General features: G+C 36.8%; 1 protein-coding gene across 13 annotated transcripts in view; it reads right to left on the reverse strand.

Moving 5' to 3' along the window:
* Positions 1 to 15,128, reverse strand: part of BCAS3 (BCAS3 microtubule associated cell migration factor) — a 571,522-nt gene that overhangs the window by 332,116 nt on the left and 224,278 nt on the right. For all 13 annotated transcript variants that reach the window (XM_033847806.2, XM_073797378.1, XM_073797379.1 and 10 more), the window contains exon 16: positions 3,453 to 3,603. In XM_033847806.2, the coding sequence (XP_033703697.1) occupies positions 3,453 to 3,603 (151 nt within the window). The remainder of the gene's footprint in view (positions 1 to 3,452; positions 3,604 to 15,128) is intronic.

Raw genomic sequence — 15,128 nt, forward strand, 5'->3', positions numbered from 1 at the left:
GTTAGGAAAGGCATTTCACTGAAGCACAGAGTAAATCAGGATTTCCACAATGACCTGGAAAATTAAAAGCCTGTTTGCTCCTCACTCTGGTGACCTTAATGTGGCAATCAAAATTCTCAGTGAATATATAAAATTTGATGGAAATAACGCAAGTGAGCTAAGGGCAGCTTGCGAACTGGTCACAGTAAAAAAAAATTTGTTTTCTTAATAAAAATGACATAAATATAACCTTACTATCTAATGGGAGAAATCTAATGATATAAAAATATCTGGGATGTGCTTCAAATCTCAGCATATGTCAAAAATGGAAATTTAGGGAATATATCTTACTCTCCCCCAAAAAATATTACTTTTGGTTAGGCAAAATACATGTATTTCAATGAAAATGCTAAATGTTAAGATAATAAAACCACAAACTATATTCTAAAAATTCTATGACCAAATGTTTGGGTGACTTACAGTAGTACTATAAGAATTATAAGTAAAGTCACAATAGCAATTTCTAAATATAATCAACAAACCCTTCAGAAAATGGCTTAAGGGTATTAAGTCTTGTAACCTAGCCATAGGCAAGCATAAGTTATGAATACTATCATCAAGGTGTTTTTGGTCACTGTAATCTTTGTTAATAGGAAGGGGAAAAAAGAATAGTAGGAGGGGAGGGAAAAAAAGAAGAGTGGGTGGGGTAATTTATGGAGCACTAAAGCTCTGCCATAGTAGAGAATTCATTACAGAAAACAACCATATAGAAGAAAAAAATACTAATAAAATGAGCTTTTGGTGGATGTGTGTGTGCATGTGTGTATGTGTGTGCCGAGTGAGAAAAGATAAATGATAAGGCAAATATGTTAAACTGCTAACATTTGGGAAATGTGGGTATACAGGAATTCCTTTTACTGGTCTTGTAACTTTTTTTGGTAAGTTTGAATGAATCTCTATCAAAATGTTTAAACTTTTAAAGCCAAGCTTGTCACTGTGGGACAAGCAGTAATTATTCCTTCTAAACACTCCAAGATAGGGGACATGCCAAAAAGAATTCAAAAATTTGGAAAAAATAAAATGGTATGAGATCTGAGATAAAAAGCCCAGTAAAGAGGGAGGAGATATGGGGATATATGTATATGTATAGCTGATTCACTTTGTTATAAAGCTGAAACTAACACACCATTGTAAAGCAATTATACTCTAATAAAGATGTTAAAAAAAAAAAAGCCCAGTAACTAATAAGATACATGTATCTTGAACTAATATTAATTTCAAAGCACACAATTCAAATTCCTATCACTTAATTCATTAATAAATAATTATTAAACTGTCTAGAATATAAGGGAACATAATACACGTGCTCTGAAAATCTAGGAATTGTGACCAAGTTTTTTTTTTTTTTGCCTCTCCTGCTGCGGAGCACAGGCTCCGGACGCGCAGGCTCTGCAACCATGGCTCACTGGCCCAGCCACTCCGTGGCATGTGGGATCCTCCCAGACCGGGGCACGAACCCGCGTCCCCTGCATCGGCAGGCAGACTCTCAACCACTGCGCCACCAGGGAAGCCCTGTGACCAAGTTTTTAACAAGAAAAGGAAACACAGAAGTTATCTAAGTTCATAAAGTATGGTAGTACAGGAAGACACCAGATGATTAATAGTTTCTACCCAACTAAAGACAGAGAGAAAGAGTAGCAAGAGAGACAGTGAAAGAGTGTGTGATACAGTTTATCTTTTTATTATGGAAAGTTTCAAATATATATAGAAGTAAACTCACTTTTCAACCTCCCCACAAATATTTTGAATTAAACTCTAAGATCACGTGATTTCAGGCATAGAACTTCATTTAGGATCTTAGTGGTAAAATTAAAATCAAGAGGAACAATTTTGAGGTTAGATTCTTAGATTCAGGAAAGACTGACAAACACTTCGTAGAATTCTACAATGCTGGGTTGGATCAAGAAGGTATATTTATGTACTGACTGACTTCTGTGAGTGAAAAAATAACTTTTAAGATTATGATTCAAGATTTAGTCTCATTTTTATTTGATTCTACATCCCAGAAATGTATCATTACACAAAGAAAACAATGAGCCACCTGTAAATATAAGTTCATAACCCCTTTACTATCCATAGCCACTCTTATTTAACTTATTTTAAAATAAAGAAACTAAATAAGAGGAAAGGGAGGTAAAAATTCTATTTAAATTACACTACTAATGAAGAGTTAAAAAGCTGATATCAATTTTTAAAAATACAGGCAAATGATATGTATCATAAGATGTCTGATTTGGGAGCTCGGTTTGCTGTATTTTTCCCTTAATACACCACAACCTCAATTTCTGCATTCAGAAACAGGAATTTATAGGCAAACACAACTCCACTATGTAGAGGGTCAATTTCAGTGTAATGGTGAAATCTGGAGCTAAAAGGCCTCATCCTGGAGAATGAGTATTTCTTCTTACAAAAGCAGCTTCTGTAAACACTTCACCACCTAGCACAACAATATTAAAACATAATGATACAGCAGCCACATAATTAAGTCTATTCCTCTTATTGGAAAGACCTTGAAGACTATTTGAAGCCAAGATGGAGTTTTCTCTTGACTACCAAATACAGAATTTTAAGACAGTTGTTCCATTTCAAATTAGGCTAAACCTCAGGATTGCTTATTGATGAAAATAGGTAATTTGGCTATAGACATATATATTTTGGGGAACATAATGGAGTTTCACAGTTGTTATACAATTGAATATCTAATAATCTTATATCTTAGACACAGCACTTTATTTTCAGGAACCCAAAGAAGTGATAATTTTATATTCCTAACAGGTAGGAATTTGAAAAATTTTTAAATAGCTAAAATAAGCACAAAGATATCAAGTGAGTCATCAAGAGTCTCTGAGGATGTTAAGGACCAATCTGAGTAAAGCCTAAACCCTAGGACTCTGGATTTTGAAAACTATCCATAATATCACATTGTCCTGATACTAACAATAGATTATTATATGTAAATTGTACCTCAATGTAGATGATTTTTTTTTAAAGTATTAGAAACATGGTTGTCATATTAAGTTCTCTCCCTAGTATTGGTGTCAGTCAAAATTTGGGGGTCATTATAAATCCAGATCATGTCCACAAAAGCAAGAAAATGCAACTGCACTACTTTCAGACAAAGCCACAAGGCAGCAACTATAAGCCTGAGTAAATGGATCTGGTTTTTATTAGCCAATACTAGTTTTCACAACTTGTCACTGCTTTGTTTTTTCTGTGAATGTGTGTGTACATGGCTATGTATGAATGTGTTTGTGTACGTTCTATATTTTGTATTTAATCTGCTGCCATTAAGTCTCATGTGGGCTGTAAATGAAGAACATAATCAAAACCACCCAAAGAAAAAGTATGTTTTATTTTTGTGTATTTAATCCTCTAAAACAGCTACTAAAAAAGCATCAAGCCTGAGGCCTTACCCTGTTCGTTTGGTGATGGTTCCCAATGTCATTGGCTGCTTGATTTGTGCAAGAGGCATCAATACCATCAGGCTGGGGAGAGGAGAAAGCCGGGGGTTGCCAGGGTTGTTGTTGGCAAAATTATTGTAGGAGTCTTGGCTGTTGAGTTTCCCTACAAAGAGAAAAAAGAAAAGAAAAGCATCACCAAGCGAAGTTTCCTTCTCTGATAGGATTTGCACTGACTCCACTAATCTTTTAAGAAAGTTATTAAAGGCAGAAGGGATTCTAAAAGAATCATGGCTATATGGATGGAAGAAAAACAAAGGACTCTGGTAATACCAAATGTGCATTGATTATAAACAGAGACTGTAGTGTTTGAGGATGGAGGATTGGAGGATACAGAATTGGATAGATGTTACATGGTTATACAAATAATTGGTATAAAACTTAATTATAATTTTATGGTGCTATAAAGAAATATAGGATAGTAAAAGAAAATAAAATGGCAAGATCTAAATTAGTCTAGAGGAAGCATGGAACATTTCCCTAAACAAGCTTGAGAGTAAGTGGGGAGAATATTCCAGCCATGGCGACCTGCAAAGGCTCAGAGAGCAGAAGAAACATGAGTCATAAGGATGTGTATCCATAGAATGCACCACAGTAGACATAGGGTGAGACTGACAAAAGTCAATAGGCAAAAACATTGCCTTACTCCCAAAATGTACCACTCCCCACCATAAAATTAAAAAACATAAATCAACCCTTTATTTTATGATGGTATTAATACCAAAAAAAAAAAAAAGAATAGGCATTATGGCTCATTAACAACCAGGAAAAACAAGCTCTGTGAAATAAAATCCAATCTGCAGTGAGAGTAATTACTCTGCTCTCACCAATAAGCCAAATTCCTCTCATGCACTTATCTTTTCTCCCTCTCCATGGCTTTGCATTTTCCGGAACATCCTATAAATGAAATCACAAAGTATGTACAGTATTGTCTTGCTTCTTTCACTTGCCAATAAGCATCTGAGATTCATCCACTCTACATTTTCCTACATGTATCAATTCTTTCCTTTTTATTCCTGAGTATGATCACATTGTATGGAAGTACTTCAGTTTGTTTACCCAGTCATTGGAGAAAGGACATTTGACTTGTTTCCAACTTTTAGTTATTACAAATAGAGCTGCTATAAACATTTTTGAACAGGTTTTTGTATGAATGTAAGTTTTTAAAAAACATATAAATAATCTAGGAATGGAGTTGCTGATCATAGTAAATGAATGTTTGCATAGACATAATAATTGTATGTTTAAGGTTATGAGAAAATGCCAAACAATTTGACAAAGTAGCTGATTTCATACTCCCACCAGCAAAGTATGACAGTTCCAGTTCTTCTGCATCCACACCAGAATTTGGTATTGTTACTCTTTTTGATTTTAGCTATTCTGGCTTTTATTTGGATTTCTCTAATGGTCAAAAATGTTTAGCTTGTTGTTGTTATTGTTCATGTACTTATTTGTCATCCATATATTTTCTTTGGTAAAGTACCTATGTAAAGCTTTTGCCAATTTTAAAAACTGGGTTAATATTTTTGCTGAGATATAATTCATATACCATAAAATTCACCCTTTTAAAATGTACAATTCCATGGTGTTTAGTATATTCTACAGAGTAGAATCATATACTATGATCACTATCTAATTTCAGAACATTTTCATCACCCAAAAAGAAAGCCCATACCCATTAGTAGTCACTCTTCCTTTGCCCCACCTATCGGCTTTTGATACAGGAATCTTTTCTGTTTCTGTAGATTTGCCTATTCTGGATGTTACATATAAATGAAATCATACAGTGTAGCCTTTTGTGAGTGTTTCTTTCACTTATTATGTTTTCAAGGTTCATCCATGTTACCAAGTATCAATAGTTCAGTCCTTTAACTGGTTGAGTAATATTCCAATGTATGGATATACCACATTTATACCAGTTGATGACTATTTGGGTTGTTTTAACAGGCTACTATGAATAATGATTCTATGAACATTAGTGCACAGGTTTTTATGTGGACTTGTGCTTTCAATTTTCTTGGGTATATACACCTAGGAGTGGAACTGTTGGGTCTATATTTAACCTTTTGAGGAACTGCTAAACTGTGGCTGCACCAGTGTATGAACGCTCCAAATTCTCCACATCCTCAACAATATTTGTTATGGTCTATCTTTTTTATTTTATCTATCCTAGTGGGTGTGAAGTGGTATCTCACTGTATTTTTGATTTGCATTTTACTAATGACTAATGATGTTGAACATCTTTTTCATGTGCATTTTGGTAATTTGTATACCTTCTTTGGAGAAATGTCTATCCAAAATGTTTACCCAAAATTGAGTTATCTTTTTATTGTTCAGTTGTAACAGCTAATTATATTCTCAGAATGTAAGTCCCTTATCAAATACATGATTTATAAATATTTTCTCCCATTCCATGTGTCATCTTTCACTTTCTTCATGGTATGCTTTGAAACATAAAAGTTTTTAATTTTGATGAACTCTTTATATTTTCTTTAGTTGCTTATTCTTTTGTTGTCATATCTAAGAAACCACTGCCCAGTCCAAGGACACAAAGATTTAGAGCTATGTTTTCTTCTAAGAGTTTTATATATTTTTAGCTCTAACATTTAGGTCTCTGACCAATTTTTTTTTTTTTTTTTTTTTTGCGGTACGTGGGCCTCTCACTGTTGTGGCCCCTCCCATTGTGGAGCACAGGCTCCAGACACGCAGGTCCAGTGGCCACGGCTCACGGGCCCAGCCGCTCCGTGGCATGTGAGATCCTCCCGGACCGGGGCACAAACCCGCGTCCCCTGCATCGGCAGGTGGACTCTCAACCACTGCGTCACCAGGGAAGCCCTCTCTGACCAATTTTGAATTAATTTTTATAGATGGTGTGAGGTAGGGGTTCAACTTCATTCTTTTGAATGTTGAATATCCACTTGTTCCAGCATCATTTGTTGAAAAGATATTCTTTCCCACACCAATGGACTGGCCTGGTACCCTTGCTGAAAATCTAACGACTATAAATGTAAGAAATCATTTATGGATCTTACTCCCATATTTCAAAAGTTCTTTATATATTCTGGATATAAACCTTTTATAAGATACATGATTCTTAAATATTTTCTACCCTGCTGCGACTTGTCTTTTTCTTCTCTTACAGATCTTTTAACAAGCAAAATATTTTTTCATAAATTCCACTTTATGAATTTGTTTCTTTTGTACATTTTTTGCTTCAAAAATTCAATCTAGGGGCTTCCCTGGTGGCGCAGCGGTTGGGAATCTGCCTGCCAATGCAGGGGACACGGGTTCGAGCCCTGGTCTGGGAAGATCCCACATGCTGCGGAGCAACTGGTCCCGTGAGCCACAACTACTGAGCCTGCGCATCTGGAGCCTGTGCCCCACAAGAGAGGCCACGATAGTGAAAGGCCCATGCACTGCAATAAAGAGTGGTCCCTGCTTGCTGCAACTGGAGAAAGCCCTCACACAGAAACGAAGACCCAACACAGCCATAAATAAATAAATAAATTTAATCTAAAAACTTTTTAACTTTTATATTTTACACTTATTTACCACAACCTTACAAATACGCATTTCGAATTTTTTTGTTTTTTAACCAGTGTCCTCAAAATAGTACCTATAATGTCTATTACTTCAATACTCTGACACTTGAAATCTGAGGCAAGTCAGGATCCATGATCTCTTTTGCTTTTTCCATTTAATGATATCCTGGCCTAATGACAAACTTAAAGCTAAATTTTGTTAAGCAGACATGTTATGTCAATTTGTACTGCTATCTGAAAATAAATAGAAAACACATATAGTCACTGAAAAGAAAGAAAGGAGAATAGCAGAAGGGAACACACTATACTGTAGAGCAGAAGCACCCATTTGGACATTTACTATTTCTATATTATTTGATGTCACCAGCTTGTAAGCCTACCACTACAAAATTCAAATAAGTTACACATCTCCCAGAGAGAAGGTTATGAAATATAAAGACAGAAGTTGGGATTACATTATCAATGTCCTCTTCAGATACAAGCCACATGGAATTAGAAAATTTAGATCAGTGTGTTTGTTGTTTTTCATTTCCAAATTGTTTTGAAATTCTGCCATATCAGGATGACTTCTAAAATAGCCATTACATAAACCCTTACCCAAATACACACATACAGAACTCACTGAAGACAATACTTTCAAAACTCCTATAACACTTATTCACTTTTTTCCAGGAAGAATAAGGACTGTGAAGCATCTCTGTCACTGCAAATAACGGTTTTTCAGAGGAACTTAAGATAGAAAAAAAAACAGAAAAATCATGCTGAATTCCTTTTCTTTCTAAGACAGTCAGTGGTCTGTTACGCTTCTTTGATGGATCATTATATCCAACAAAACTTGCTGCTTCCACCTATATTTTGTCATTATCTGCAAAAATGCCAGCTGGGATTTTGACAGGGATTGCACTGAATCTGTTGATCAGTATAGGGAGCACTGACATCTTAAGAATATTAATTCTTCCAAGCCAAGAACATTGGATGTCTTTCCACTTATGTAGGTATCCTTTAATTTCATTGAATACTGTTTGGATCTGAATCTAATTTGGATCTGAAATCAGACCACAACCAAGCCAAGAACATGGGATGTCTTTCCACTTATGTAGGTATCCTTTAATTTCTTTGAATATTGTTTGGATCTGAATCTAATTTGGATCTGAAATCAGACCGCAACACGAAATATGTCACAAGCTAATGAAATTCAAGGACTATGTTTAACACACACATTTCACAATGAGCAGTCAAATATTTGTTGAGTGCCTTAGCCTAAGATCACACACTGTGAGGACTGCATTCTTCGCTGTCACAAAGCTTACAGTCTAATATGCATGAAACAGGAATAATTAAGTGCTAATTGCCTAGCACTAAAGATAAGTACACACGGGATCAATTATTTGGAGAAGAGATCATAGAGCAGATGAGACATAACCTAGGCTTTGAAAGATGGGTATAATATGGATAAGAGCAGAAGAGTAGAAATATTCTGAGGATAAGGATAACATGAAGAGGAGAGCATGTAAAGTGATGCCACAGATGTGAGCAATAGTAAGAAATCTCTAACTAGGAGAGAATTATAATGGAAAGCAATGGGAAGATAATATATTTCAGTTTTAGAAGAATATTTCAATTGAGGCAGAGGAGTAGGAACTTAGGTACCTAAATTATTCAGCAAGGGAACAGAACAGATTTTGAGATCACTGAACTTTACGGATAGGATGCTTAGTCTAGAAAAAGGAAGTGATTTCACTGAGAAGCTCCAAATCTTGTGGTTTAGTTAGCCATAACTTAAAACCCTTCGCTGGTTCACCAAGATAAAACCACCTAAAGGGAGCATACAAAGTACATCACATCTATCCCTCGCAGCCTTCTATCTTATTGTCAAGCAACACTCAAGTATTTATGAGCTTTTATTCTTGGTGTCTGTGTTCATGGTGTAGCCTGTGAAACCCAGTGCATCTGAAAGAGTAAAATAAGTTGGGTATATTTCATAAGAATTCATAAGTGTCTGACATATTTTACTATGTGGTAAGCAATTTATAAAAATAGCTTTAATTAAAGAATAAATAAAATGGCCAACAATGACAAGGTTCAGAAAGGCAAACATAGAGAGAAAACTAGTAACTCTGGTAATCTTCAATAGGGTAGCTTCACTAAAGAGGTGACAAATCATATGGAAAGGGATAAGTAAAGGGAGCGTTGATAGGAAATGATTCCGGTAATGGATACAGAACACAAATTTAAGGACTTTGGAGCTGAAAAGAAGCCGTTAACAAGATGAGATACTGTACCAGGCAAAGGTTTCATTCAACATTCATTCTTTCAACTCACACTTTTTGAGCCTTATTGGTATGAGGCCCTGTTCCAGTCCTGGATAAATAAGTCCAACGGACTCCTAAAGAGGTCATAACATAATGAGACAGAAATACTACAGGTCTTTAAAGAATTTAATGGGAGAAAAAGTGCTAATAAAGATATCTGCAAAATGTCTCAGGAACAAAAAGGAAGGAGACGTTTTTCATTGTTGTTTTAAAGGGACGATATGCAAATTTTGAGTATAGAGGAAGGAACTTGGATCTTCTCATCTTCACTCTTCTAGTAGAAAATAAAGGATGAGAGCTGTGTGAACAATTAATTCAGGAATTAGTAAAATGAGGGAACTAGCTTAGACAAGACATCTCATTAACTCACACGTAATGATCTACGTATAAAAATATATGTTAAAAGCACAAAATTTAAAAATGAATACACAAAAATAGTATAATGATCCTTTCTTCCCTTTTCAATTGTTCAAAGTCTTTGTTTAAAGACAATTTTCACTATCTCTTTCTTGTGTCATGGATTTTCTTTGAAAATGAAGTTAGAATCTAACAAACCCCCAGATTTACCCTCCACAAAAACTGTTAAGACTCCTCCAGAGTAGGAGCAGTATCTTACTAGTTGTTGACGGCTCAGTAAATGCTGAATGAAGGGAGGAAATATATTTTTTCTCATATCCAGGAAGTATAGGAAAATACAGCCCTATGATCTATAGAAAAAAAATTAATTTTGGAGGGGACACCCAAAGTCCTTCAAAAGATAGCCAGGTGCTGGAACCCATGGCTTTCACTAGTCTCCTTAGTCTTAGGTTGACTCGGCCAGGAGCCTAGACTTGGTAACTTTAAGAATAGATCCTCAGGGCTTCCCTGGTGGTACAGTGGTTGGGAGTCTGCCTGCCGATGCAGGGGACACGGGTTCGTGCCCCGGTCCGGTCGTAGTATCCTAAGTCTTGGACGCGGATTAAGCCTGTCCCTCCATTTTACACTTCAATTTCCCTTTGGACAGACAGGGAGAGCAGCACTTTCTTTGCTCCACCTTCTAGGCATATATATGATTGTAACAGTAAAATTAAAAATTTCTGAGATCAGTGAAGAGTCACTACATCAATTCTAAATGTCACCTTCAGCAACCATTCTTTACTATGCTTTTCTCTTTATTGTATGAGTGAAAACAGTAGAGGCTGTTTAATTGCAATTTCATTAGTGGGCTTCATAAAACCTTAAAATACATATAATATTTCACACAGCATTATACTTACAAATTCCAGCTGGGAAAAGACCTGTAAGTGACAAATGCCATGAGAATGGATATTCTCACAGTATTTCTGGCACATCCAAACAGAGGAAGTCTCAAAAATCTCATGAGAAAATAAGCTCTTCTAAAACTCTCATCCCAGTTTTTTGGACTTACTCTATATAGATAAACTTCCATAAGCCTTCAGGCTTTTGGGTCTTTAACCAAATCCACCAGAGCTTTGATCCTTTAGAGGTTTACCAGTCCCCAAGATAGACAGAGCTCTCTTGGGGTGGGGGAAAAATCCCAAGTTCCAATAAAATGCTTTCTCAATAAATTAAAGCAGGAATTCTATTTGGGAATAGAAAATAATTTAAAAATCAGAATTTTCAAAACATCCTTTGATGTTTAAAGCGATATTTTGTTTTCAGTTGTTTATTTGTTTACAGTTATTATTGTTTTTAATGTCACAATACAAAGCCCGAAGCCAGAACAGTTCACATCGGGGTTTAACCACTGACTTTTTGTATTTACTTGTACAAGTTTGCATTTTTGAAAAAGGAATTATGAAAACAATCTCATGTGCTCCTTTTTTCTCCCCCGTTCTGCCTTTTGGATGAAGAATACCTGCAGGTACGTTGGGGAAAGAAACTTTCAATCTCCACATTAACACACAGCACCTCTGTCTGTGTGTGAGGCTGATGTGATGTAATCTCTGCTTACTAAAAATGTTTCTAACTTCAAAATGCCACCTTATCATGTATGCACTGTCCCAAAGTATGTTTTCCCAGACTTTCTATACTATAAACACACAGGGGGAAAATGGATGAAGTTGAGGATAAAAGAGAGAAAATAACAATGGGCTTTGTTGCTGTGCTGGAGGAACAGCCTGTCAGGTCAGCTTTGCAGAGGCATATTCCCAAACCAGTCATCATTAACGGACTCACTTCCACAGGAAAAAAAAAAAAAAAGACAGAGTCTGAAAACTCCGGACAAAAGAAATCCCTGCAGACAAAGTAAAAACAAATTAAAAGACCCATTATAAAACACAGATGCTACAAGGAAAATAAACTTTCCAAGATTTACTGGGCTTTGACAAACTTGAACATTTGTGGAAAAGACATCAGCAACAACTCCCAGGTAATGTGGCTGCAAAGCTAGACTCCTTTCTGTTTTATCTTTACCCTCCCTGCAGAAGCTGCCAGGTTGGTATTCTTAGCTTCTGAATGCATGATGTGAGAACATGTGAATGCGGCAAAGTGCCAGCCACAAGAAATCTCTAAAAGCCAGCAAGGTCCTGAGATTACTGCCCATTTCAGATTATGCTAAATATTAAAGTTAATACCAGTGTATCTGTGTGTACACCTTCATTTCTTCTTAAATGCAAACCAGAAGAGGAAAAATAAGACGTAAATGCAATTATAGGCCTCCTCCCTCCCCTTTAAAAAATTTCCCTATCTTACCATACAGCGAAGTAAGATGAATGAGTTCAGTTAAAATAACATTAAGCAATCAAGGGATCAGAGTTGTAGGTGAGAAAGTACCTTAAAACGGTATCACTTCAGTGAAAAAGAGAAAACTTTTTGTTATAGGATTCTAGAGGCACAAGCTACAAATTACTGCTAATGAGGGTCTGAGGAAGATTCTAGGAACAGAGGTGTAAGAAAGTAAGAACTACAATGGAATCAAGGGGACCAAATGGAGAGTGTGGAGGATAAAGAAGCATTGTCTTTTATTGTCATTAGGGATGCAGGGATAAACATAAAAATGGCAAAGGTTCATGTGGAAAAAAGCAAAATGACACTAGGCAGTGTTGATGGTGTCCTAAGGGAGAGCACAGCTTTTAGGAGGTCTGCATTATCTTCTCACTTTTTTTTTTTTTTTTGTGGTACGCGGGCCTCTCACTGCTGTGGCCTCTCCCACCGCGGAGCACAGGCTCCGGACGCGCAGGCCCAGTGGCCATGGCTCACGGGCCCAGCCGCTCCACGGCATGTGGGATCCCCCGGACCGGGGCATGAACCCATGTCCCCTGCATCGGCAGGCGGACTCTCAGCCACTGCACCACCAGGGAAGCCCATCTTCTCACTTTTTGACCCTTAACATGGACACAGACTTCATTCCTTTGGGCACTCCATTTTTTCTGAAGGTTTACTAAAGAAACATATAGAAACGAGACTCCTACAATAGTTTCAAATTCTGTTCTCATCACCCTTCCACACACCTGTCCACAAGATCCACTCTTGTTCTAGGATATAAACCTCTCAGTCAGTGTCCTTGGTCTGCTAATATTTTGAACCCTTACATTTTGAAATTGGAGTAACGAGGCACACTAAGAGGCAATGTGGATGTGACAACCTGGCACCCCTGAGAAGATAAATATATAGGAAGAACCCTATTCCCAAATATCCCATTATTATCCTACTTCAACCAACTTCTTTACTCTAAGACCTCATGTAGATGGTCTACTCCCAACATCATGTCTTTCCAAAATAAAAATCAGGTAACAAGTTCATATGGGGCTTTTTTGGTGCTTTTTGCTTTCCACAGAACACCAAAACGTTCGGTCTGCTTTTAGTATCCTGCTGTGGAATTGACAGGGATAAAAATCCAAAATATACCAATGAGTTTAACTAAGTTAACTCTGTAGTTGAACAGCTCCCGACTTCTTGACTCTGTCAAAAAGGGTACAATGGTAGCTTGTTTTGTAACAATCCCTGGAAATGTAGGCTCTGAAAACCTAAAAACACTGCTTAGCACTTGCTTGCCATCTAATTTAACATTAAAGCTTTCTCAGCCAAACACTCGATAATTATTTAATCAAAACCAAATAGAGTCCTTTTGGAATATATAAAAAGTATCCTGTGCAAACAGGAATTTCTTGAATGTGGGTTGTTTGGGGTTGACATTGGAGTCTCTGTTTCTCTTTTTCTTTCTTTCTCTCTTTTTTTCTCCTTTCCTAGATGAGAATGACAAGCTTCCCAGCTGCAGTTCCAGGACTTTCACCCTCCTTTTTGACCTTTTCTCAGGCGTATTCCAGTATAATCTGTAATCTACTCAAGTAGGAAGAGGAAACAGCAGCGCCCTGGTGAGAAACAGTGCCTTCTGACCCACATACCAAACTGGGCGGAAGCAATGCTTGTTCACAGAAGCCAAGGAGAGCAGAACACACACAATTAAAAGAAAATGAATAATACATCCCTATTTTTTGAAAGACTGTTAACAGAACAACCAAACAGTTTTGGTGACAAAGTACAAGATAGGAAGCGTTCAAGGACAATTCTGACTAGGCACTGACTTGTTTCTCCCTGTAAAATTTTTGGAGAGTAATAGGTGGTGAAGCAAAGATACTGCAAAAACATATATGCATTTCAAGCGAAACATTTGTTGCTTTTTCAAGTAAACAGTTCACAACACAACAGACAGGTACTTTGGGGGAGGGATGCGAAGGTAGAAAGATAAGAAATATTCCCCACAAAATTAACTTGAAAACAAGAACCCAATTTTTTTTTTTCTTTGCAAGATGGGGTTGAGGTTTTTAATGATACTGTCATTACTCTTCCCACTACATACAAAGTAGCTGCATGGAACTTTGCACTAGTACTAACTAAATGTCAGTAGAATTAAAACTTCACATTCTGGAGACTTGAAACTGTACTATTTTTCAGATATTAATCAATATATAAATTTATAGGGGCTCCCTGGTGGCACAGTGGTTAAGAATCCGCCTGCCAATGCAGGGGACACGGGTTTGAGCCCTGGTCCGGGAAGATCCCACATGCCACAGAGCAACTAAGCCCGTGCGCCACAACTACTGAGCCTGCACTCTAGAGCCCACAAGCCACAACTACTGAGCCTGCGTTCCACAACTACTGAAGCCCGCGTGCCTAGAGCCCGTGTTCTGCAACAAGAGAAGCCATAGCAATAAGAAGCCCGCGAACCGCAACAAAGAGTAGCCCCCACTCGCTGCAACTAGAGAAAGCCCGTGTGCAGCAACGAAGACCCAACGCAGCCATTAATTAATTAATTAATTAAAAGTATATATATAAATTTATAAATATTCAAATACACAATGTGCTAGGTAGTTTCCTTTTCTAGTCTGAATACTTTTTTACCAGTTTATTATCTTAATGTGTTCACGACTGTTACATGTAAATGTGTTTTTCTTTCCTTAATCCAAAACTAAATAAATTTAGAAAATTTACACATAAAAATTAAAAGTCAAAAGGAACTAACTAACTGTTGCTAAAACTATATGTAGAACAAGATTAGTCTACACTACTCCAAAAAGATACTAAAGCTGTCTGAGAACAAGGATCCTTGGACTGCAAAAATAAGCCTAGAAGGGGAGATAAGTCAGAAACAACATTCAAAAAAATACAAATAAGAGGAAATAGGAAATATTTCCAAAAAGTTTCAGAGATAAAAAGTGTATGGGGACAAGCACTGAAATAAACTGCATGAAAATCTTCTGTCTGCATCTCCTCTCCACTATACTTTTGGCACCATTTGTTCACACAGCCAACCCAAATTTACAAGATGAATTTTA

This window comes from Tursiops truncatus, chromosome 20, assembly GCF_011762595.2.
Source record: "Tursiops truncatus isolate mTurTru1 chromosome 20, mTurTru1.mat.Y, whole genome shotgun sequence".
Classification (NCBI taxonomy): domain Eukaryota; kingdom Metazoa; phylum Chordata; class Mammalia; order Artiodactyla; family Delphinidae; genus Tursiops; species Tursiops truncatus.